We start from the raw sequence: 25089 nt of genomic DNA, 5'->3' as shown, positions 1-25089 counted from the left end.
TCAAACAAATCACAAAATATTAAATAACAACACCTACAATTTGTCATATTTTCATCTGCGTGTGAATGTGTATTTATCTATATGTGTGCCCTCACGGTTTCCAAGGAGCTTTCTTTTGTTTATATCGAAATATGAACTTTATAAAGTCGATCATTGAGGTATATCTACGCAAGTATAACGGAATTGATGTTGTTTAGAATTATGCACTAAATTTATATTTTTGTTCGGTGCTTATGAAATTTATTTAGGTCAGTTAGTATTGCCACAATGAATGCTGACATCTATTGGGAAGTGACGCCATTTTATAGAAATAGCAAGTTTCCATCTTACACAATGTTCAACTGCACTGGGCAGCGAAAACATTCTTTTTTAAGCACAAATAACTACCCACAGAAATATATTTGTATTCTGTTAAACCAATACACTGCCAAGTATACACAAAGTATGAGTAAGTCATGTTGAGTTGTAAACTTGTTTAAATTGTAATTCAAGTAAATAAACAGTGAATGATGATTACGCATACACGATATATTTTTATACGGAATATCAAAATGGTACTTCCTAATGAAGTATATGCCCCACAACACGACATTAAATAAATATATATATGCACAGAAAAATCATAATAGCTATTATTATTTTTCACAAACCTTTAAAATCAGATCTATAGCATCCTATGTTGGAGTAACTTCACATCAGTAAGAGCTTAGTTAAGAGTTATCTCCCTTGCGAAGAAAAAAAGTTGCATGTGCGCACGCATCATAAATATTACGTAATTGTCGTAAAATATTTTCTCTAGCTCCTCATGTCCTCATGGAGATGAGAACATGCTGCCAAAACATAGGCTGGGATGGAGAGCCACCTGGAAGAAATACACTTATACAGATTTTTCACTCCGCAAATCAGAACATAATACTCGTTACGTTTAGAAACCATTAATTTGAAGGAAGAAGTTCTGGTTTCATAAAAGAGAAACTGAAACTTGCATCGTTTAATATTTAGTGTAGTCGAGAGACAGAGCTGACTAATCCTTTTTACAGTAAAAATTTTTCTTTGTTGTGATGTTGGACAAAAAATTGAGATATCTCTTAATTTGAAATGAAGAAATAGTGTTAATTACTTTAAAAGAATACAATTTACCTATTTGTAGAATTCTAGCCTAAATGTATCTATCAAGTTAGTTACAAATTCAGATATGTAAATACCTAAGAAAATATAAAATAAAAGAATTTTAAATGAGTTGAAGTACATGAAACTAAAGACCTTTAGTTTGCCATAATAGTTTCTTCATATTTAATTCATGGGGCATTCTCTGTACAACTTGCAAAGGATTTTGATTTATTCAAATTAGGCCAACCAGCTAAATTGGCAGTGTATATTTTGACAATGTGGATTAATTAATTAATTGTGCACTAGACAGTATTTCAAAATTAAGGTGTACATTTTAATAAATATGCAGTTTTTAATCTTGCTGTGGGTTCTATTTTGAGAGGTTGTCAAAAGTGATGTTATGAGAAGCTATTGAATGAAGGGGACAAACGGAATTTCTCCAGTATAGACTCAACAATGGGGCCAGCTGTTCAAGTTGATAATGGTATGATAGAGCATTAGGATATGAAGGCTGGGAAGGCACCTTGTTCATCAGGAATTACTGCTACCATTAGGATGCTTAAAATGTCTGATAAAGTAAGGTTTGGGCCAGTCACCTGCATAATTAATCAAATAGTACAGGAAGGTATCAAATGAAATAACTCACATAACATCATCATCATCAGCAGCAGCTATAAGAACAAAAGAGATGCACCAGAGACAGCGCAAAAAGGGCATCAAGGGAAGGAGGGGGCACCACAGAAAGGGTAAATGGTTTACGATACAAAAGAAATCACATTAAACTTGCTAAAATAATATTCGGGCTACCTTTATCTCTACTAAGTATAGATGCAGATGTGTTACCTAAGATTCAAAAAAGTAGGAGGAAGTTTTTCAAATATAAATAAAATGGAAGTATACAAAAATAAACATTATTTTCCCTCTTACTGTTTTGTTTCGTTTTGAAAAATGAAAATTTATTTTATAGTTTGTTATTGTTTATGTTTTGAATTACATAATCTTTTATGGGGGCACCAAAATCTTTTAAGTGCTTAGGCCTTGATGGGTCTTAGTCCGGCCCTGACCAGAGGGAGGAAATTACAGATGTATCAAATTGTTTGACCAGGTTATGAAATTTACAGAAAGAGACTTTGCCCAATTAATTATGATTAGGATTAGCTTAGATGAGATGCAGTTTGGTTTTGTGCCAGGAAGAAGTACTACTGATGCCAGCTTACAATTGGGACAACACAAAGAGTATTTATCCAAAAGCAAGCCTAGCAGCTTGTTGACCAAGCAAAGACCTTTGGCAAGGTGCCTCACTCTGAAATCTGATGAATACTGAGGATACTAGGAGTATATGGCTTGTGTAGAGGTTGATCAGGGTTTAGCTATCAGTTCTCTTCTATTTTTCAGTTTCCCAGGTCATAACAGAGCAGTTTAAGATTGGCTCTCCATGTGACTCCTATGTGCAGATAACCTAGTCCTTAGTAGAATTAGAGAAGAAATTCCAAACATTGAACCAAGACCTAGAATTGAAAGGCCTCAAAGTAAATTTAGCAAAGACTAACGTATCAATAAGTGAGAAGGAAGAAAGAATCCCCGCTAAAATCAGGAAATAGCTTTGGTTGATATGTAGTAAAGGGGAAGGTAGGAATTCCATTCAGTGTACCTTGTGCAAAATATGGATGTACAAGCAAGCTAATGGAGGAGGTAGACTTTTTATATAACAAACTAGCATACCTGTGTCATCAGAAATGCTGACAGTTTTATCAGTGATTGAATATCACTCATCAGCACAATAGTAAATTAATAAATATGTCAGCAATCTAGTAAATAAATGTACTTATGTAGAATTGAAGCACTTGAAGAATGAGATATGATCGTACTGTCTTCATTGAAAATATTGTCCACATAATGTATGTGTGTGTGTATTTTTTCTCTCCTAGTTTTTTCTGTGTCCCTTTCTGTAGAAAAGCGTAGGCACGAAATGTAAAAGACTTTTTCTGTTCCTGAGTGTTATACTAACACATCTGTTTGTTTTGTTTTTTTCATAAACTCTCCTTATATATATATATGCCAGTTGATTGAAAAGTAACTCCCTGTTTTAAAATAGAACTCCTGGAGAAATCAGTTGACAAAATTCCTGGGCAATTCAAAAAGCTGGTGGCAACATCTGGAACCCAAGTCAAATATTAAATAAACCTCATACTAAAACCTGTCTTCTCATACCCATTTTTTAAAAATCAAAATTACAATTAATAAATAATCTATAAGTATTTAAAAATAGGGAGTTACTTTTTAATCATCCTGTGTGTATATATATATATAATTAAAGTCAAAATGAAGGTGAAAAAATCGGATATTAATTTAATAACATCAATTTAAACACCAGTGGCCTAGCGTATAAAAGACTGAGATTCAGTAAATATTATTAATACACAACTATAGTTGTGTATATATATATATATATATATATATACACACATATATATACAAATATATATATACACATATGAAAGAGAATCCACTTTAGTGGATTCTCTCTCATATGTGTATTAATAATATTTACTGAATCTCAGTTTTTTGCGCTAAACCACTGGTGTTAAATTGATGTTATTAAATTAATATACAATTTTTTCACCCTTATTTTGATTTTAATTCACATATATATATATACACACACACGCACATAAATATATACATACACACACACGCACATAAATATATACATACACACACACACATATATATATTGGGTTGGAAACTAAGTTCCCGCTGTTTTTTTAAATAAAAATTTTTTAAAAGGTTTAATAAAAAATAACAACTAATTAATCAATACTGTATTCACCCTTGTTATTTACAACTTCTTCCCAATGTTCAACAAGATTTTCAATACCTCGTTGTTAGAAATCATCCGATTTCAATTTGAAAAATTGATCCACCCAAGCTCTCAATTCTGCATCAACGAAACTCCGTGTATAGCATTTGAAATCCATTGGTGTGAAATCAGGAGAATACAGCGGGTGAGGCAGCACTTCCTATCCATGCGTTTGAATGGCTTCCTTGGTCATATTGGCAATATGAGGGCGGGTGTTGTCATGCAGCAGAAGAACTCCATGCTGCCGATTAGGCCTTTTCTCTTGAATTGCCGTGTTGAGTCATTCCATCTGTTGATGTACAGGCACCATTTTTCATCACCAGTAATGATTTGGTAAAGAAATCATTGCTTGTGTCCATGAGTTGAGTAGTGACAAGCAAGCAAACCAGCAGAAATTGTGGCTCATTGATTTTTGTTGTTGTCACTTAAAGTATGCAGAACCCATGCTCCATACTTCTGAACCTTTCCCATCGAGTGAAGATGCTTCCCTATAGCAGTGTGGGAGCATTCCATTTTCTCTGCCAGTTCCCTTGTCGTTTGGAATGATGTATGTCTTTGAGGTCAAAATTTCCATTTTTGAACTTGGCATACCAATCACGAGCAGTTCTTTCAGCTATGGCACCCTCTCCATACACAGCGCAAATGTCATGAGCAGCTTTTGCGGCCTTAGAACCTTGATTAAAAGTAAAAAGAAAGAGCTGTTGAAAATGGTTGTTTTTCTTAATTTGACATTCCATTTTAATGATCTGAAAATAAACAAAAATTAACTCAAATTAACTTAAAAAAAAAAAAAGATTCCAAAATGATTAAAAAAAATTCTCGAAAAAAATAGATTCCAAAATTTTAAAAAACGGTGGGAACTTAGTTGCCAACCAAATATATATAAATATAAACTAGTAGAGATACCTCGCATTGCCCAGGATTAAAATGCCATAGTTTTTTATTGTTTTACTCTTTTTGGTCATGTGACTATGGCCCTGCTAGAGCACCGCCTTTAGTCGAAGAAAACAACCCCAGGATTTATTCTATCAGTGTGTTTTGCCAAATGGCTAAGTTATGGGGACATAAACAAAGCAACATCGGTTGTCAAGCAATATTGGGGCTACAAATACACACACAACTATACGCATATATATGACAGTTTTCTTTCAGTTCCCGTGTAAGAAATCTACTCATAAGGTTTTAGTGGGGCTGACGCTATAGTATATATATATGCGATGCAAATTATCTTATGGTTTGCAATACTAACTTCAGGAAACCTGCCAGTCACCTGGTCACCCACCTTTCTGGCAGACACACTAGCCAAATTGACTACATCCTCACCAGAAAAAGGGAAAGATGGCTGCTTATAAATGCCAAAACCTTCTCAGAATGTACCCCACAACATAGACTGGTAGTTAGTGACTTCAGAATCAGGGCTAAGTGGATGCCCAGAAGATAGCCAGCATGGAGGAGAAGGGTTTGGAAGCTTAAAGATCCTGCGAATAGACAGAGATTTAGAGACATATTACTCAAAGTCTTTGATGAAATAGAAGCGGATATAGCTTCACATGATGTAGAAGACAACTGGAGGTTTCTACGGGACAACCTGCTGAGGGCCACTGACCAGATCTATGGATGGTGCAAAGTCCCCTCTCAACCCAAAATAACATGGTGGTGGAACAATGTTGTTGACAGGGCTATTAGAGAAAAGAAACAGGCTTGGAAGGACTGGAAGAATGGTGGTAGCAGGGAATTGTATCAGACTGCCAGAAGTCCTATTGATAATTATCAATAGGACTTTTTGAAATTGGCTAGAATGTAACGAAGTAAGTTGTCCTTTTATATGTTGCTGTCATTGTGTCTTGTTGTGAAACATCCTGATGAGGGGAGTATCTGTCTCATTAAGAATGCAAAATTTATATTGGCCCGTCGAGGGAACATTTTCTTTGTGTATTAGTATGTCATGTTAATGTTGTGTAATTCCAAATTTTCCACCGGACTCTGTGTAGTAACTCTCCTAACCCTGAGAGAGACTTGTATCATATATCTTATCGTGTGAACTATTAATTCAATAAGTCTTACATTATGTTGATGGTTTATATTTTGCCTGTGTATTTTAGCAAATTCACAAGCTAAACGTCTTTCCTTGCTCCCATTTACAAGGTGGCACAACTCTCCCAAGGTGGCTCAACTCTCCTAATCCTGCGAGAGACTTGTATCATTTGACAAATTTTTTAAAACTGAGTACTACTTTGAAATGTAATCACCTTGAATATCATAACCCACACTGTATTAAAACATAGTAGCTAAACTTCAAATGACAAGAAGTTCTCCACCCAACAATGCAGATTTTGAGAAATATGGCCCATTATAAAAAAAATAGCTCAACTCACCTGGATCTCCCCTATAGATATTTATGTGTATGTGTGTGTGTGTATTAAACTGATAAAAGTTTGCAGTTTTATCTCTATACTAGCAGTATCGCCCGGCGTTGCTCGGGTTGTAAGGGAAATAACTATATAAGCATTTTTAGAGAGTTATAGCAGAAAAATAGCAAAAAAATGCATTAAAAATTGAAAAAAAATTAAGGTAAATTTTTTTTTAAATCGTTGACACATCGTAGATATTTTTAGAGAGTTACTTCCCTTATATAAAAGCGAAAAAAATGCATTAAAATGGAAAAATATGATGGTAAATTTTTTAAAAATCGTAGACTCATCGTAGACGCGCGCTAATACCCAGAAGGGCTCGATATGAATCACGACTATAAGATACCCGCTTTTGGTTAAACTGCACCGCAAAATGTGGGAGTAGTTACGAATCTAAATCGTAGGAGACAGACACACAACTTCACTCTTATATAAAGATGCTTTTTTTTTCAGTCATAGAGTTAGATTTATGAAGGTCTTCAGTAGAAAATCCTTCAAATTCTGACTCGCTGCTTGATATAATGAAATTTGTATCCGTTTTTTGTCAGAATTACAAATTTTGAAAACACAATAGGAACAAATTTCGGAAAAAATCTCCCATAATTCACGGAATTAAAATTACACTTCGATTTTTGTACAAAACTGTATTTGAAGTGTTTACGAAGTATAATACGTGTTTTCACGAATGTACTAAAGAGATTTACTCTGATATTCTCATTTAAATATGAATAGGTAAATTCGGGCGGTTTGGTAACGAAAGGGTTTATATAAGTGTCGTCTGTTTATACATAAACACTGTTTCATACTTTCAGTTTAGTTTTCCTCAAATCACTCTGTCACTATTTACTCTCTTCCAAGAACATTTTCACTCACTCTTATCTGTTAGCTTGCCATACATTTTACTCATGTATCTATCAGCGTGATAGACAGAAACAAATATTACATCTAGTTTCACTTTATTCGTTGCACACTGTGTGTGTGCGTTTGCGTGTGCTGTAAACCAGACTAAGAAAAGCATTTGACATACACACCAAAATGTGAGTTTTCTGTAAATTTTGCTTAATTGGAGTTTAAATTTTAAAAACTGGACCTGGCAAAACCCGATGCATTCTACTCTTAAAAATGCTAGGTAAATTGTAATTGAAGAAATCCTATATTGTAGATTTCTATAACTGACAAAGGGAGGCAGATAAAATCTGCCTTTTATAATAAGAGATATATAAACAGCAAAATGTCTGTCTGTGTGTGTGCATGTCCTTTATACAAATCCACAATTTTTCAGTTAGAGGGCTCACACTTTCTATGGTCATTCAAAACCGTCCAAGGGTGGTTGTGCACATCTTTACATTTCCCCAGTCACCCCGCAAAGCCATTAAAAAATCAATAGAAGTGACTTTTTTGTGAATTTTCTATCCAAAACCCAATCAAAATGCCCGAAATTTGATATGCCAATTGAATGCCAGCTAGCTGTAGGTGATTGGTCGGAGTTTTGGACAGTACTTGCATGTATGTGCGCACGCACGCAGCTATATATGCATGCACTAGCACCATGACCTGGCATTGCCGGGTCATAATGCTAGTTTTGATTAAAATGCCAGTGTCCTTCAGAGCAAAATCTTTGAAGGCTGTTTGCATGCTTTACTACCTCTGATTGTTTGTCACTAACTCCCACTCTGTTTGTTGTTTTACTTTTCTTTCCCCAAAGCATGACCAACAGGACACATTGTGATTTATTATGTGTAAGATACACAGAGGCAATAAGCACTGAGAATACATTGGAAATGGTTGAGAGGACAGGCACCTGTGGTAGTCCCAAGCAGGAAATAGCTAATTCTGGGTGTGTTGTTCTCGGACACTACTTTGATGACCTGGCAGGTAGTTTGTTAGCCATCATTTTGAGTTGTTTTTTTTTGTGTAAGTATATAGCAGGAAAATAAACTTGATGGCAGTAGAATAATGCGTATGGAAAGTTTATTTAGATGAGGGTGTCCTGTTGCTTTTGTGTTAAGTTCATATGAAGTATTAGGTTGTCCGGAAAGTTCGTGCCAATTTTTAAAGGAAAGAAAAAGGTCAATAAATACTTACCATTACATTTTTAATCAACCAAATATGAACCATTTTGTTGCACAATGCATCTCCATCTTTCCTTTAACTTGAAAATACTCTCTTCCCAGAATTGAGGTGGTTTCATGGCAAAGAATTCATCAAGGTATCTTTTTACGTCATCCAAGGAATTGAAATTTTTACCATTAAGACTATTCTGCAGAGACCTGAATAAGTGGAAATCCGAAGGAGTAATATCTGGTGAATATGGAGGGTGGGGTAACACATCCCAGCCAAGCTGCAGCAATTTATGTCTGGTTCCCAAAGCATCAAGTGCCGAAAATGAACTTTATCTTCCATTTTAAAGGGTTACAGAATTAACACAGGTTATAGGAACATAAACCTTCTTCCACGAAAAGATAGCTTAAACTGTGCTCTAAATGGAGGTGTAGTCAAATCCTATTTTATGGACTCAACCATGTTCTAAAATAAGTCGAAAGGTAAGCTACTATAAATCGGCACCAACTTTCCAGACAACCCAATATATTGGTCGGCTGTATTGATCTGAATTGGGTTGTAATTAAGAGAAGGAGATTCCAGGCTTACTAATGTCTTTCTAGAATTATTGTGTATAGTAGAGTGATAGGTCTGTATGATGAAATTTCATATAAGTTTTTGTTGAACTTTAGAATTGCCATGAATTTGAAGAGCTTTCAGATCACGGTAACATGACAGTATTGGTAGTAGTTCTAATTATTGGTAAGTGTATTAATTCCTTTAACCCTTGTGCAGTTTAGTAGTAGTTTGTTCCTTCTCGAGCCATGCCTGGCTCATAAGGGCCGTTTTCCAGGTTTCTTTGGCATATAGGTTCCCCACCTGGACGGGATGCTGGTCTGTCACAGGTGAGCTGCAAGATGCAGGAAGAAAGAGTGAGAGAAAGTTGTGGTGAAAGAGTCAGCAGAAGTTTGCCATTGCTTCTGCTGGAGCCATGTGGAGCTTAGGTGTTTCGCTCATAAATACACACATCACCCGGTCTGAGATTCAAAACCCATGATACTTCGACCACAAGTCAGTTGCTCTAACCACTAGGCCATGTGCCTCCACTTGTGCAGTTTAGATGCCTGTTTATAATTTTATCTAGTTTTGAAGCTTTAAAATTTTTTGATTGATTTATTATTTTCCCATTTTGTTTATCTGATGGAAGGAAGGGGCCAAAATCATTGGTGTATATTTTTGGCTTTGTGTTCCTGTTTACTTTGTGAGATTTTTGCTGATTTTGCTGGTAGCTGATTTTCAAGATATGTCTGATAAAGGTGTTGCTATGTGTTGAGGTTGTTATTGTAAGGTGGCTTGGGTGTACTTGTTACTGCTGTTGTTGATGCTGTCAATTGTATATAACATTTTAGTGTTTATTTAATGACTTATTGTTGATTCAAATGTTTCACAGTTTTGCAAACCTCCATTCCAGTACTCTATCTGTCACAACTGCAGCCAAATTTCCCCAATTGTCTTAGAAATGGATAAATATAATGGGTAACACTTATTCTCATTGTTGCCTTGTAGAACTTGGCAGCAAACCCATTCAATGTATATTAGAGATCACCTTCTGATGAGCCAATACCCATGTTAAAAAGTTTGCAACTTAGTATTATTTACCAAAATACAAATATCTAGACATAAAAGCGGCAAGCTAGCAGAAACATTAGAACACTAGGTGAAATGCTTAGCAGTATTTCGTCTGCCGTTACGTTCTGAGTTCAAATTCCGCTGAAGTTGACTTTGCCTTTCATCCTTTCGTGGTCGATAAATTAAGTACCAGTTACGTACTGGGGTTGATGTAATTGACTTAATCCATTTGTCTGCTCTTGTTTGTCTCCTCTGTGTTTAGCCCCTTGTGGGCAATAAAGAAATAACAAATATCTAGACATTCATGTGGTGACTCCAAGGCAACCAGAAGTTGCTTGTTACTCTAAAACTCCTGCAAAATCCTCCACAGCATGTCCCATAGCACACTACTTCATATTGAGAGGTCACAGCTCTAGTAGTATGGATATGTGATTAAAATGTCACAGGATAAGATTGTAAGACAGGTTCTTCAAGTCTAGCCAACTGGCAGGAGACCTAGGGGTAGATCAAGAATGAGATAATTGGATAATATTCAGAGATGCAGTTGGTCATGCTTGGGAATCCAGCTGGAAAGTGTAATGATGATTATTTCAGGTACAGCCTTATGGAGCAGGGATCAGGGGACTCTATCTCCATGACCCACCAGGAAAAGGTGGCAGAGAAAATGGATGAATGAATATAATGGGTAAAACAAGCTTGAATATATTTCTGAAAAAAATATCAGATATTCTTATCAATTATCTCCATCAGGTATCAACACAATAAAAAGGGAGAACAGAAACAATGACTCTGCATAAATCAACCACTGAAACTTCTAAAAATTGTTTTCCAAAATACTTACACAAATATAATGAAGTAACACTAATGATAAAAACTCCCAATAAATGCATATTTCAGAAACAACTCAATACCTTGCAGTATGCGTTTAATTTGTTCCATAACCAAGCTTGTCTTATAATTTACTCGTTTTACAAATTAATTTTCCCCATTGAGATTGACTAAAATATAATTAATCCGTTCCAGCCCATCAAAACCACTCAAAAGTAATTTTTTATGGGTTTTAAAACAGAAAAGGTGTAGTCACAAGTAAAATGACAATTACAAAAATGAGAATGCAAAAGAAATACGTAAACTGGTTTTATTAACTGAATTACTTTAAAGATGGGATGATTTGTGTGCTCGTACTGTGGATTTCTGCTTGTACTTCGAGATAAAAATTCACACAAGCCTCAGCTCATACAGTAAATTACTCATACAGTGGTGCACTTATACTGCGAGGTTCTACTGCACCTTTATCATCTCCCTTTCCAACATCAGTGACTTGCATAATGAATTTAAATTTGTCACATTTGAAGGTTGGCTGAAAAGTTCATAGGCTGACCAAGATACTCTCATAGAATAATGACCAATATAGTTTCCCTTGCAATTCACATAGATCCTCCATTGGTGTTGCAGTGCTCAGATCCCACTGGTGAAGAAGCTGACCATCCTGTTGGTCAAAAAAGTCATCAACAGCAGATATAATGTCATTATCACTGCAATACTAGTTCCCAGCCAAATGCTCTTTCATGTTGGAGAACAGACAATAGTCAGATGAGGCCAAATAAAAAAAAAACTGGGAGGGTTCAGTTCAAAACCACAGCCATGCACAGAAGCTTTTGAAAGCAAGGACTTTTGTGCAGGAGCACTGTCCTGATAAAACAAAACTGGGTGCTTGGTCTTGATAACCATTCATAACTGTCTCAGCAAGTTGGCATAGTATTCTCCATTGATGGTATAACCTTTTTTGAAGACAATCGATAAATACAATGCTTTTTGCCTTAAAAAAACTGAGGTCATCACCTTTCTTGCAGATAAAATTACTTTGGCCTTCTTTGGTGCAGGAGAAGAAGGGTGTCAGAAAATGTGGCACCCACCAAGCAGAAACCTTCATCATACCAAGTTCATTGTGCTGAATATTCTCAAAACTCTCATGGGATAAACTAATGACATTAGCTATTTGATTTATAGTCAATCACCTGTCAGCTATCAGTATGTGGTGAACACAATCAATGTTTTCCTCATTTGTGGCATTTGCAGGATGTCCGGCCCTTGGGTCATTTTCAAGACTCCCTTCCTTTTCTAAATTCAACTGCCCACTTTTGCACTGTTGATAAAACTGGAGCATCATCCCCTAATGTAGCAAGCATATCAGCATGAATGTTGTTGCTGTGTGTGGGGGTTAAACTCTTTTCTGTATGTACTTCATAACATGACGATACCAAATTTTGTCCATTTTCAAGAGAAGTCTCTACTAGTTATTTTTGAAGTCTTTTTTGAATAGTCAGATATCACATACCCTATCAACTCTGGCATGTTTCAAGATTCAGTTTTATCCCAACTCTCTTACTTTAATACATTAATGATCTACTTATTATCACATCTAACAACACACACTATTATGTAAATGACACTGCCCTTCATTCTCCTCTAACTATGCAGTTGTTGTACATGACTAATTGTTGCCAGTGTTGTTGCTGTTGTTATGATAAAGAACACAGAAAACTGTAAGAGATTTTTGATAGAAAAATATTTTTATCATAAACAAAATGTTGTTACTGTGAACAACGACATTGATGGGAGTTTATTGTTCTTGGAGAAGGTATTATAACAGTTGCTGTCATGATGTTAACTGAAGACACTGTTGCCATCTGCCTATTGCTTTGTGTTTTTGCCATCTGTCTGTTGTTTAGCTGGCCAGCTACTTGTTCTGCTTAATGGCTACCAATTGCCATTTGTCAATAATGCCCATTCACAGTGAATTGAGCAAAATGATGGGAATAGTGCAGGAATTGCAGGTGTGAATGATATAAAGGAGCATGAATTGGAAAAGGTAACAGCTGATGTTTTTTGTGCTCATCTTCAGTTGTACTGGTAACAGGTAAGTCATCAATATATGCATAGACACAAGGTAAACCTCAGACTACAATATCGATGGAATGCTGGAAAGTGGAGGAAACATAGTATAAACCAAATGGCATTTCGTGAAATTTGAAAATCCTGAAGAGAGTAGTGATAGCCATTTTAAGAATATCCTCTGGTTTGATGAGTATTTGATTGCATGCCCAAATGAGATCAATTTTTGAAAACACTCAAGATCCAATTTTTGAAAATACTCATGAGTGGAAGAAAAGTTCTGAAAATGAAGTACAGGGTATCTATCAGGCTTTGCATGTGCATTAAGAAGGCATTAGCCACTATAGGGCTGCCAGTCACCTGAAGATTATTTTTGGACAATATGAAAGGGGTAACCAGTCTACTTATGCATGCCTTTTCTTCATTGGACACTAAACTCTGCTTGTGAAGATCAGTTGAGGCAAGTGAAATCGATGTTGAAATCAAACTCGGTGACTGGCATCCGTTGCTAGTGGAGTGCTAAGATTACCATACGAGTGAGATCGTTGCCTGAGCAACAAACTGGCCTTCATGCCGGTGGCACGTTAAGCACACCATTCGAGTGTGATTGTTACTGCGTCGCCTTACTAGCACTTGAGCTGGTGGCATGTGAAACATTTGAGTGAGGACATCGCCAGTGCCACTGGACTGGCTCCTGTGCAGGTGGCACGTAAAAAGCACCATTTGGACGTAGCTGTTGCCAGTATCACCAAACTGGCCCTTGTGCAGGTGACATGTAATAGCACCAACTACACTTTCGGAGTGGTTGGTGTTAGGAAGGGCAGCCAGCTGTAGAAACTCTGCCAAATCAGATTGGAGTCTGGTTCGCCAGACCTCAGTCAAATCGTCTAACCCATGCTAGCATGGAAAGCGGACATTAAATGATGATGATGATGATGAAGAGGTGAAGAACAATTGCTACTGCATGAATGAACTATGCCCAGTTCCAGCATGTGCTCAAGCTTAGCCTTCACAATCTGAGCATGATCAGGAGTAAGTTAAGACACTTGCCTGAGATCAAGATCCAGAGTAATCAATCTTTCTCTGAAGGTCACAATCAGAAAATGGTTAACAACCTGGAGAAAAATTGGTTTACGTTTCTTGTTACCTGGTACTTGAGTAGGTGGCAGGATACTAACTTCTATCCCAATGTCCACAAAAAATGGATACCAGTGTGGTTACTGATTTGGAAAAGGTGACTGGGTGTAGGGGGAAAAAGCAGGTACTGCCACTGCTACTAGCTCCTGGCTGCATCGTTTCCTGAAAGTGAAACTGGAAATGAACAGGGTTGAAAGCATTTATGAGCTTTATGGCTGAATGTATGGTGGTAACAACACATGAAAATTCCCCTGAGTGGCACTTAGATCATGTGAGTGTCAGGATTCTAAACTCCACAAACAGCTTGTGTTGTCACAGCACTCTGGCCAACTGATTGCTGGTTTGGCTTCCTGTCTGCTATCTTCTGTGTCCAGTCTGTCGTATAGAGATGGTCTTGGTCAGAAAAACCATGCTGAAGATAAAACGGTTGTTAGATCCAGTTTCACACGAAATCTTGAATGGACAGATTTTTCTTGATGACAGTCATCCACATGCAGTTGCTAAACAGTCTTGCTCCACTGCCATCACCTTCAATGTTTTTGTTACCATTGTCAAAAATTGACTCAGAAAATTACCTTAACCAAATGTAAAATATTTTTCCGACATACAGGGCAAACTGTAAGAAGAGATCCACATGTTACACAACAGACAAAATGACCGCATGGTAAAAATACCACACTCAGTTTTTCATCTAAACAAATTTTACAAAGCTGTCCTTCTTTCAACATATTATTCTCTGCTATTAGATCGGCATCTATAGATGAAAAAAAGAAAATAAATAAAACATTTTTGGTTTAAATATGATAAAAAAAAGGAATATAGAGACGTAGAAAGAAAACTGAATCTGTAAAAGAATGAATATATATTGGTCTGGGATAATGGAATATTACAAATAGTTTTGGCACAAGGCCATCAATTTTGAAGGGAAGTTTAAGTCAATTGCACCAATCCTAGTGCTCAACTGGTACCTATCTTGTGAAACCTGAAAGAAAGAAAAGCAGAAATAAACCACAGCAGTATTTGAACTCAGAATACAAAGAACCAGAAGAAATGGTGCTAAGGATTTTGTTCACTGCAATTCTGCTTGCTTATCACCTTCTCACAATAGAGTAATAATCATTATTACAATTTTTGTAGAATCTGATTGTCTGCAACATAACTTTTGGTTTGATTTGCAACTCTCATCTCTCTTTTTCTGTGTGTGTGTGAACGAATGAGTGAATGAAAATTATGAATCTCCTTTCTTTAAACATCTCTCAAGAAAACAGGAATAAATATTCATTTTTCTCGATTAAATTTTAATAAGTTACATTCTTTATAATATTACTAAAGTGGTTAGTTATATGTTAGCCTCAGCAAAGTTGGAGATCCATCAGACAAAAGATTTTTGCTGGTCAAAGTTAATTTGCTATACCAAGAGGATCTCACAAGCATCTCATGGATGAAACTGTTAAATTTCCTAAAGATACTGAAAACAAAATGTTTCGTTGCCAAAATTTCTTGTCATTTTTTGTTGTATTTAATTTTTTAGTTTTAGGTACTCCTGCACTGCTCAATGCATTGGATGTCAAGCTCCCTTCACTGGGTTGAGTTGGCTGCACATCCATTCAATGTAATGTTGGCCGTTTTCAGGTCATCTTGAAATGTCCACCAGCAAGTGATTTTCGGCCTGCCCTGTTATGCCTTCTCACAAGTGGCTCTCAATTCATGATTGTTTTTGAATGATCTTGATTGGATAGACAGAGAATGTGGCTAGCCAAGTGGCATTGATGTTCTGCAACAATTTCTTGCAGCATTTGTAATCTCACTCTTCTCTCAATCTTCTATTTTTATATTTTTGTAAACACATTTTCATTATTTTTAATTAAATTTTTAAACTATCTTTATAATCTTAAAATGTTATAATTTCTTATTGAACAACTTACAATATGCATATATATAAAGGTTGAAAAGGAACACACGAATTGATATGTATAAAGAAAATAAGTCAAGGTAGAAAATGCTAAAATAATTTTATCATAAAAAACATTTTAGAACCGATTTCAGTCATTGAGACTTTTCACCTCTAAGTATGGAAAACAATTAAATTTTAGAAAAATTAAATGAAAAGTTTTTTTAAAAGAATATTTGCATAGTATTCAAATACAAGTGGCATTTTTCCTTGTTTTTGCCTGTCTTCGTCTCTTTTTTTTACTCTTGTGGGTTCAAGAACATATTTTCTTTATATATATATATATAACGGGAAGCTTTATGAAAATAAACAAAAGACGAAGGCAGGTGGAATACAAACAAACAATTGTATTAGTATGGCGCTCAGGAATATAAATAAATAAAACAAGTCTTTTACGTTTCGAGCCTACGCTCTTCAATAGAAAGATACACAGAAAAGAAACACGGAGAGAAACAAGGAGAGAAAAAAAATGCATGCAGAAGCTAGCGAATCAACATGGTGATATATATATATATGTATATATATATACATATATATATATATCATATGATGAAGGCAATTTTTAGCCAATAAGTTAAAATTTTTAGAGCCAAAAATAAGAAGTTTAGAATTAAAGATTAAAAAATTGTTTTTTTTATAATTAATCACTTTTTAAAGTTAATAAAGTTAAAAATCATGGAATAAAGCTCTTTAATGTAACTTGCTTTTCCCACCTTCTGCACAACTGTGCTCTGAAAATAAAGGCTTTCTATCCTGCAGTTGATTGTCTGATTGCCATTGTTAAGGTTGCTACTGTAAAAAACAAACACAGTCAAGTGCAATTGAAAACAATTAGTAATCCACCTCAGCTGACTGTGACCAGGTCGGGTAGCTGGTTGGACACCTGTAATTACTATGCCAGACCCTTGCAGAAGTTATAAAAATTGTAGAGAGTTTTGAGGACAAAAATATTCTGGTGCAGAGATCAAAAGAAGCTGTGCAAAATTCTGAGATCAGGATTAACCTCACAAACAACCTGCAGCTGAAAGAGTTGATTTTGAAAGCTGAGTCAACAGCCTTTGCCATCTACTATGCTTATAAAAGCCTCAAAAAGTGAAATTCAGCAAAGATCTATGTTGCACCATCAATTACATTAACCAAATTAATTCAATAACTTAACTAATGAACCCCAAAGTTTCACCCACAGTATATGGAGATCTGATACAAGCAACATCAGTGTAAACCAGTGTCAATGGTGGTTCCAGAAATTCCAAGCTGGAAACTACAATCTAGAAGATGAGCCTCATCCTGTATGAACTGTAGAGCTCGATGAAGATGTCCTGCAAACCCTGGTGGAACAAAATCCTGTTGTAACTGTTGAGGAACTAGCAGAGAAGCCAGAATTTGGTCATTCAACCATTCATCGACACCTGTGTGCCATAGGAAAAGTCAGCAAATTGGGTCAATGAGTTCCTCACAAACTTTCCATTCTAATCACACACAGAGAGTGAATGTGGGTTCATTTAAACCAATTTATAATTTGAATGGAGGCAATACGAACGGAAAACTAGTGGAACATGACCTATTATCCAATAGAATATTCAATATATATATATGTGTACTTTCTTCAGTTAAACCATTCATTTTGAAAAGATGTGTCATTGATAGCAGAAAACAGTAGATCTGCAAGAGTTGACAATACCCCAGCAACAAAATGTGGAGAAGATAGGCTAAGGATCGGCATAGTGAAGATGAAAACGATGAAGGTGGGCAATACTATGGACCAAGAAGTAGCTATTAAAGTCAACCAGCACAAGATAGAAGTGTTGCAAGCAGGACAAGTGATATGGAACTGGACATAGTCTGCAGGACTGGAAAGGTGGCAGCAGTGTTCTAGCATATGCATTCCATCTGGACAGTCTCAAACATCAGAACTGATGTGAAATTTCATCTGTATAACTCCATAGTTCAGCTTACTGCAATCTATGTTAGTGAAACTTGGAAGAGCACAATAAAGATGGATAGAAAACTAAATGTATTCCATTAAAGGTGCTTCAGAAAAATCCTGAGTGTCATCAAGTGTGACTATGTCACAATGTTGCACATAGAAATAAAAACAGTTATAAACTAATGTTTTTTGATCTGTTAAGAGTTTCTTTTCTTTCTCTATTGTTCTAGCTTCTTTTACTTAATTCTTTGTTGAAACTATACCTATATTTCAACAATACAAAGTATTGCTTATATCAGACATAAAACAATAGGTCATTAAATTAATAATAATTAGTAGTACCCCATGGAAATTCCATGGTTATTTTGAAAATTATATGATGGAATTGTATAATTTTATGAACTGTTAGAACCTTGAGATGATGTAAAAGCCCATGTAAGTAGTATTAAAGGTGCAATCTCAAGAAACATCTGAAAGATTTTATATTCTTACATCTTCTACTTTGTGAGTTGTCTGTTATTTTTCACTTTATGTTAAGAAGTAAACAGTATTAACTATGGAGCAAAATCAAAGATATTATCTATAATATCATTCTGCTTCACTATGCTGGTAAAGTTTTAACAATATGGGTTATTTGAGAAAAAAAAAACCTTATCATTCTTTGTCTTGTTAGTTTTACCTTGTCACTTGTTGGCCATATTTCATAAACTTTGACTGAGCAGCTGATAATTACTTCACTAAAGTGCATGCATTAACAAACGGGTGGTATGAAAATTAAAAAACAAAACAAGAAGAATAACACTTGTGCTGCTCCCTTTTGTAAACACATTCTCTCTCATTTTCCCTCTTATTCTCTCACCCCTTTCTTCTTCCCCTGTGTTAAATATTCTCTTATCCCTCTCTTTTTCTCTCTATTTAACTGCATACCATAATAGCAAGCCTTTCCTCCAAGCTCTCACCACTGACCATCTTTCACACTCTCTCTCTCCCTTTAACTAACCACAGTGTCACACATTTTCCCCTTCGCATATTAATATAGAGATACATATATCTATTATATACATACATATGTATACATCTTTCTCTACTTCTTTCTCTCTTCTTTTGTTTCTACTTTTTTCTCTCACCCCGCCTCTCTCATTTCACTTCCCTGTCTCTCCCTCCCTCCCTCTCTCTCCCTCCATTCTCCCTCTCTCACTCTTCATTCTCCCTCTCTCACTCCCCATCCCCTCTCTCTCATCCCCCTCTAAATAACTAAAGTGTAAGATCATCAACAAGCAGAACAACTGCATGGTCAGCTTCAGCCAGGATGTCTCTGAGGTCTTCTACATGTCCATGATGAAGCACATGTCATATTTCTAACACTTACAAAGGCTAGATAGAATACACTCAATATTGAGATAAACAAGATAATTTATGGAACTAATCCAAATCATTAGCAACATCAGTTTCACCTTTTCAGCATGTTGTAAAATGATATTGAAAGGTTAGGGAGTTGGCAGAAAAGAGTCAACTATGTTAAATTGAACTGTTCTATAAGAGTTCATAAGACTGGTAATTATATTCAGATTTGATTGAATGAAAAATATTCCTGCCTTGGGTAGAGTATGTCACTTTCCCAGAGGAGGATTTTAGCTTAATATTATCAGCTAGTGAAATATAAACTGTACCGTGTCTTCACAGTAATTGCAATGATGAACTGTGCCTCAATATGGTATTTATTTATAGCTATAGAAATGCTTTTCCAACCTGTTTGTACTTAGGCCATTATGCTTTTCGAACATCCACTTCCTGCTGTTAATTAGCAGGAACATATAAACAACTTCTAAGGAGCAACATGAGTATTTGTGTGAATTGAGTTCCTGAGTGATCATTGAACTTAAATGCTCCTGTGCACTTATCGTATACAAAGGCTATCTTTACTGTTATCATCACCACTGCCTCTGGCACCAGTGACATGATAACAATCATCAATCCATCATAAAATTGGTAGATTCATATTTCAACAGCTCTTCCAGACAAGCTAACAAGGATACTTCAAAGTGGTTGCTCAAACTGCTAGAAATAAAAGTCAAGGCCAGTGGTAGCTTGTAGATAAAATTAGTGGGGATGCTGTTTCAGAAAATGTTTTAATATTGTGTAAAAGGAAACAAACATATAAAAAGAAAATTTATACATAAACTTGATTGGTTTGTGTTTTAGCCATTGCCAGCTAGTGTTTAATTTGTTAATACTGTAAATTCCCCCCTTGTTTTTCAAAAATCTATCCTATTTTTCAAATCCTGGCAGCATCACTGTAGCTGGAAGTAGGATAATAATCTAGTTCTACAATTTATCACATTCAAGAATATAAACACGTTTTTAAGCACAAGACACATGGAGTCAAAAAGAGACACTACTTTTCACCAGCACACAAGGGTTGGCACTGCATGAACAACAGTGCTCTCTCTTCCTAGAGTGCAGCTTCCTATCTCAGACATGTGAGCATGCACACAACAGCCAAACATCATGTCATAGGAACTGTAAAGCACACAGCTCTATACAAGGATTTTGTATTTTTGTCATAAATTAGGGGATGGCTACTGACATTAAGCTTAAGGATTATAAAATGTACAAGTATAAAGAAAGAGCTAAAGAAACAAGGACTCATTATATTGAATGTTATCGATAATAGTGAGTGGAAATAGGGGGTACTGCAGTTCTGCAGTGCCTATACATGAATTGCCACTGGTCAAGGCTCTCTCAATTCACATTCTATTAACTTAAAAAGGTAGAAAGGTGGAAGATTGAATAATGTAATCCTGAAAATAAGATGAGATGGTCAGAACTTGAATCCATTTGAACCTAGAGTTGCTTGATCAGAATTGACAGTGGGTTAACACCAACTTTGTCAGTAGTGACTATTTGTTTATTCTAGCTTTTTGCTGGTATATTTGTCATTAAGCATACATGTCAATGTATATCTGCTAACAATTGTTGACCATTGAATAGAAAAAATATCCATATAATCTGAGATATGGATATTATTCTCAACATTGAACAGGCAAAAATAGATAAAATCTAATATAAATGGAACAGCTTGAAAATTGATATGATGTTGATGGTCAAAGTAGAAAGATCAGATGTTGTTGCCTTGAGAGTAACAGCAGCCTAATGCCAATGTGAGGTAACAGCAGTTAGTAGCCACTACTTCATTGTTAGAACCATGAGAGATAGAAGGAAGACCATTTAGTATTTACTTATAATTTCAAAGTGTGAAGAATTAGTGGAATGATCAGAAATTACTTACTTGAATCTCTTATGCCTGCTTGTGCACCCTGTTCTTCATCATTTACATCATTTACATCATTTAAATCAGAAGATTTTTCTATCACTTCAAGTAACTCTGATGCACTTGAAAAGGACGAACCTTAAAAAAAGCACACAAAAAAAACTTGCGCATCAGACTTTATGTGGAGCAACGAAGAATGTCATTTGCACAATGACTGAGAGAGTGGAGTGGGAGGTGGCCAAGATTAGACTCTGCATAAGTGCAAGCAAGATGAAGATCATGAGGATTGGATATGTCAATGGGAACAACAACGGCGTCTCCTTGATGACTGGACAACACCAAATCAAGGAAGTTGATGAGTTCACCTATTTGGGCAGCATCATGGCCAATGATGGAGACGCTGAATGCGACATTGCCTGCCGACTGGGAAGGCCTTGGCTGTCTTTCAAAGACTCAAACCTATCATGGCAATCTCTACCAAGACCAAAGTGTGCCTCTTCAACAGCATCGTCAATATATGCGGCAGAAACATGGAAGACATTGGCAAAGATTACGCGAAGACTCAATGTATTTCAGCTATGATGCCTCCGGCGGATACTGTGACTTTCATACCAGGACCACATCACTAATGATGAGATACATCACTGAACTGATAACCATCCACTCCATGACATTTTCACTGAGTGCCGCTTGTGATTCACAGGCCATGTCCTTCGATTACCATCATTGCAGCATGTGAAAACTGTTATTCTGTGGAAGCCACTGCATGGCAAGAGAAAACAAGGGCAACCAAAAGCGACTTTTTGCCACACCTTCATCGATGACCTTAAAGCCATTGACATTTCATGGGATGAAGCTGAAATCAATGTAAGGTATGTATATCATGGTAAGCACTACTGGAACCATATAATTCAGTATAACCTGTTGCCTTGATGGGATGTATATGACTAAACTGACAATCACACCAATCACATGTACATATATTTATTTATATATATAGAGAGAGATAGATAGATAGATATAGATAAAAGAATATATATGTGTGTATTGCTATCGCAACAAAGCTAAAGCACGGAGAGTGAAGCTGCTTGGCACAGATTGACCTTGAACTCAGTTTAATCACTGAATTATCCAAATATTTAACAGAGTATTCATAGGAAACAATAGAGTTATTTAGACAATTTGTTTGTTTTTTAACCTAAAAAATACAAATATACATATTAATGTGTTATGTGTATTTTTATAAATGCATGAGTATGCCCTTACCCACAATTATTTTTATACATACATTTATTTGTTATTTCAAGTAGTTCAAGTTTTGACCAGTGCTGGAAAAAATAGTGCAAAAGATATCACTACATCAAATTTTGCAGTGATAAATGTTTCTGCTTTTCCAGATGAGCCATCTTTTCATATCACAAAGATCATGATATGGAAAGATGGCTCATCTGGAAAAGCAGCTTAGACCCTGCCAGATGTCTAAGTTCAAGAACTGAACTTTTTGGATCATGTCCATATGTGGCTAAATATTTGCTACATTTTTGGTACCCCCGAGATTACAGAGAGGACTTGCTTTTTATATTGTGTCCACGTAGCATCTTTTTATCTCTCTATACTTTTTACTTATATTTCTTATATATATTTTATATATTTTTTTGACATATTTATAGAGATATTGTTTTATACTTTTTTACACATATTTTTCTGTATTTTACCTTCCACCCTGCATTTTTCCTGTGCTTATATAGACATATATATGGAATTTTTTGTGCATGCATGTGTGTGGGTATGTGCGTATATAGATGTGTGTGTTTGCATGCATGTGAGTATGTGCATATATAGATGTGTATATGAACCTTTTTTGTGTGCGTGTGTTGGTGTGTGAGCATGAGTCTGTCATCATCATCATCATCGTTTAGCGTCCACTTTCCATGCTGGCATGGGTTGGCCGGTTCAACTGGGGTCTGGGAAGCCAGAAGGCTGCACCAGGCCCAGTCTGATGATCTGACAATGTTTCTACGGCTGGATAAATTATTTTTGGTGAATGTGGGGGTGCACATGTGTGTGTTTCAAGTGAGTGTGGATGAGTATATGCACATAGGCACATGTATGTGGGTGTGCATGCACACATGTGTGCATACATGTTTGCCATGAGCATATTTACACCTTTACTTTTAATTTTCATTGCTTATTTTTTACACTATTTTTACACATTTTTGTGTATTTTGCCTTTAGCCCTATTCTTTCTTGTGCATGTGTGTATATAGACGTGTATATGAACCTTTTTTGTGCACGTGTGTGTGTGTGTGTGTGTGCAAGCGTGTATGCGGGTATGTATATATTTTTTGGCAAATGTGTGGGTGAGCATGTGTGTGTTTCAAGTGAGGGTGGATGAGTATATACATATAGGCACATGTACATGGGTGTAAGGGCACACATGTGTATGTATGGACATGCACACTTACGTGATTGCTATGAACATTTTTACTCCCTTACCTTTACTTCCTTCCCTTTACTTAGCGGTCATTCTAATAGTTCTTTTGTCTTAATAACGGTCAATCACACAGTAATTTCCTTTTGTTTAACGGTCATTTTCATAGCATCTTTTTGATGGCCTGATAACTGAAGAGATGCCGGCGTGGGTTTCCACCCCAACATCCAAAACTCAGAGTTTTATCATGGCTACTGAATAATTGTCACATATGCTGGTGGCACGTAAAAAGCACCATCCGATCATGGTTGTTTGCAAACCTTGTCTGGCACCTGTGCCGGTGGCACATAAAAAGCACCCACTACACTCATGGAGTGGTTGGCATTAGGAAGGGCATCCAGCCATAGAAACATTGCCAGATCAGACTGGGCCTGGTGCAGCCTTCTGGCTTCCCAGACCCCAGTTGAACCGTCCAACCCATGCCAGCATGGAAAGCGGACGCTAAACGATGATGATGATGATTATATTTACAGATAAATTCCTCTACTTTGATAATATCGAGGTCTCTTTCATTCTTTTGTTGTCTTACCATTTCTATCAATATATATACATATATATATATGTATAAAATTATCATTACCATTATTTAACACTTACTTTGTGTTGGCATAGAATGACCAGGTTGTCATGGTTGAAGTCAATTTTATTTGGAATTATTACCTTCCTAAACAGATCATAGAACAAGGTCTAGCTCATACATTTCCTTTTTGGTATGTTTTTTTATGGCTGAATGCTCTTCATATTGTATTAGCAACTACTTTACAGAGTGTGCTGGGTGCATTTTAATCATAGCATCAGTTCTAGAGAAGTTGTTTGGTCCTCTTGTCTCTTGATTTTCTTTGCTCATTTGCCAAATGCATAAGAGTGTATTTGGTGCATTTTATCTAACTTGTGAGGTTGCAGTGTACCCTGCATGGTTAAAAGAGTCTTCACTGTTCTATATTGTGAGCAAGACAAATAGACCAAAAAGGAGTATATATTGAGAGGGACTGATAACATAAGGATCAAGATGAGTGGGAGGAAAAGTATATATGAGAAACAGTGACTAGGGTGAGAAAAAGGAGTAATGGAAGAGAGATACTGATGGAAGTTACATAGTTTTTTGCATAAGACAATGAGTGATGGATGGGAATAGAAATGGTTGATAGGAAAATAGAGTACTGGGTGTCTACCACTACAAAGCTGAACTTCAGAATCTACCCCTTCTATTATTCATTGTCATCCCTTATATGCCGCTAACTAATTCCACAAGTGTCTTTCTTGTGCCTTAGTCATTCTTTTGTTTGATTTGCAATTTTTTCTGTTTACTAGCTAGTTTCCACATAAGTACTAATGCTAAATCAAGGGACACAGCCTGGTTCACTAAA

General features: G+C 36.0%; 1 protein-coding gene across 8 annotated transcripts in view; it reads right to left on the bottom strand.

Moving 5' to 3' along the window:
* Window positions 1–13766: 13766 nt before the first annotated feature.
* The window catches only part of LOC115228691 (baculoviral IAP repeat-containing protein 7-A), a 71689-nt gene continuing 60366 nt past the window's right edge, over window positions 13767–25089 (bottom strand). For all 8 annotated transcript variants that reach the window (XM_036500406.1, XM_036500409.1, XM_036500411.1 and 5 more), the window contains 2 exons: window positions 21250–21369; window positions 13767–14836 (listed from right to left, as the gene is read on the bottom strand). In XM_036500406.1, the coding sequence (XP_036356299.1) occupies window positions 14646–14836; window positions 21250–21369 (311 nt within the window). In that variant the 3' untranslated portion in view covers window positions 13767–14645. The remainder of the gene's footprint in view (window positions 14837–21249; window positions 21370–25089) is intronic.

This window comes from Octopus sinensis, linkage group LG2 (assembly GCF_006345805.1).
Source record: "Octopus sinensis linkage group LG2, ASM634580v1, whole genome shotgun sequence".
NCBI classification, from domain to species: Eukaryota; Metazoa; Mollusca; class Cephalopoda; order Octopoda; family Octopodidae; genus Octopus; species Octopus sinensis.
This window is presented reverse-complemented; position numbering and strand designations above follow the sequence as displayed.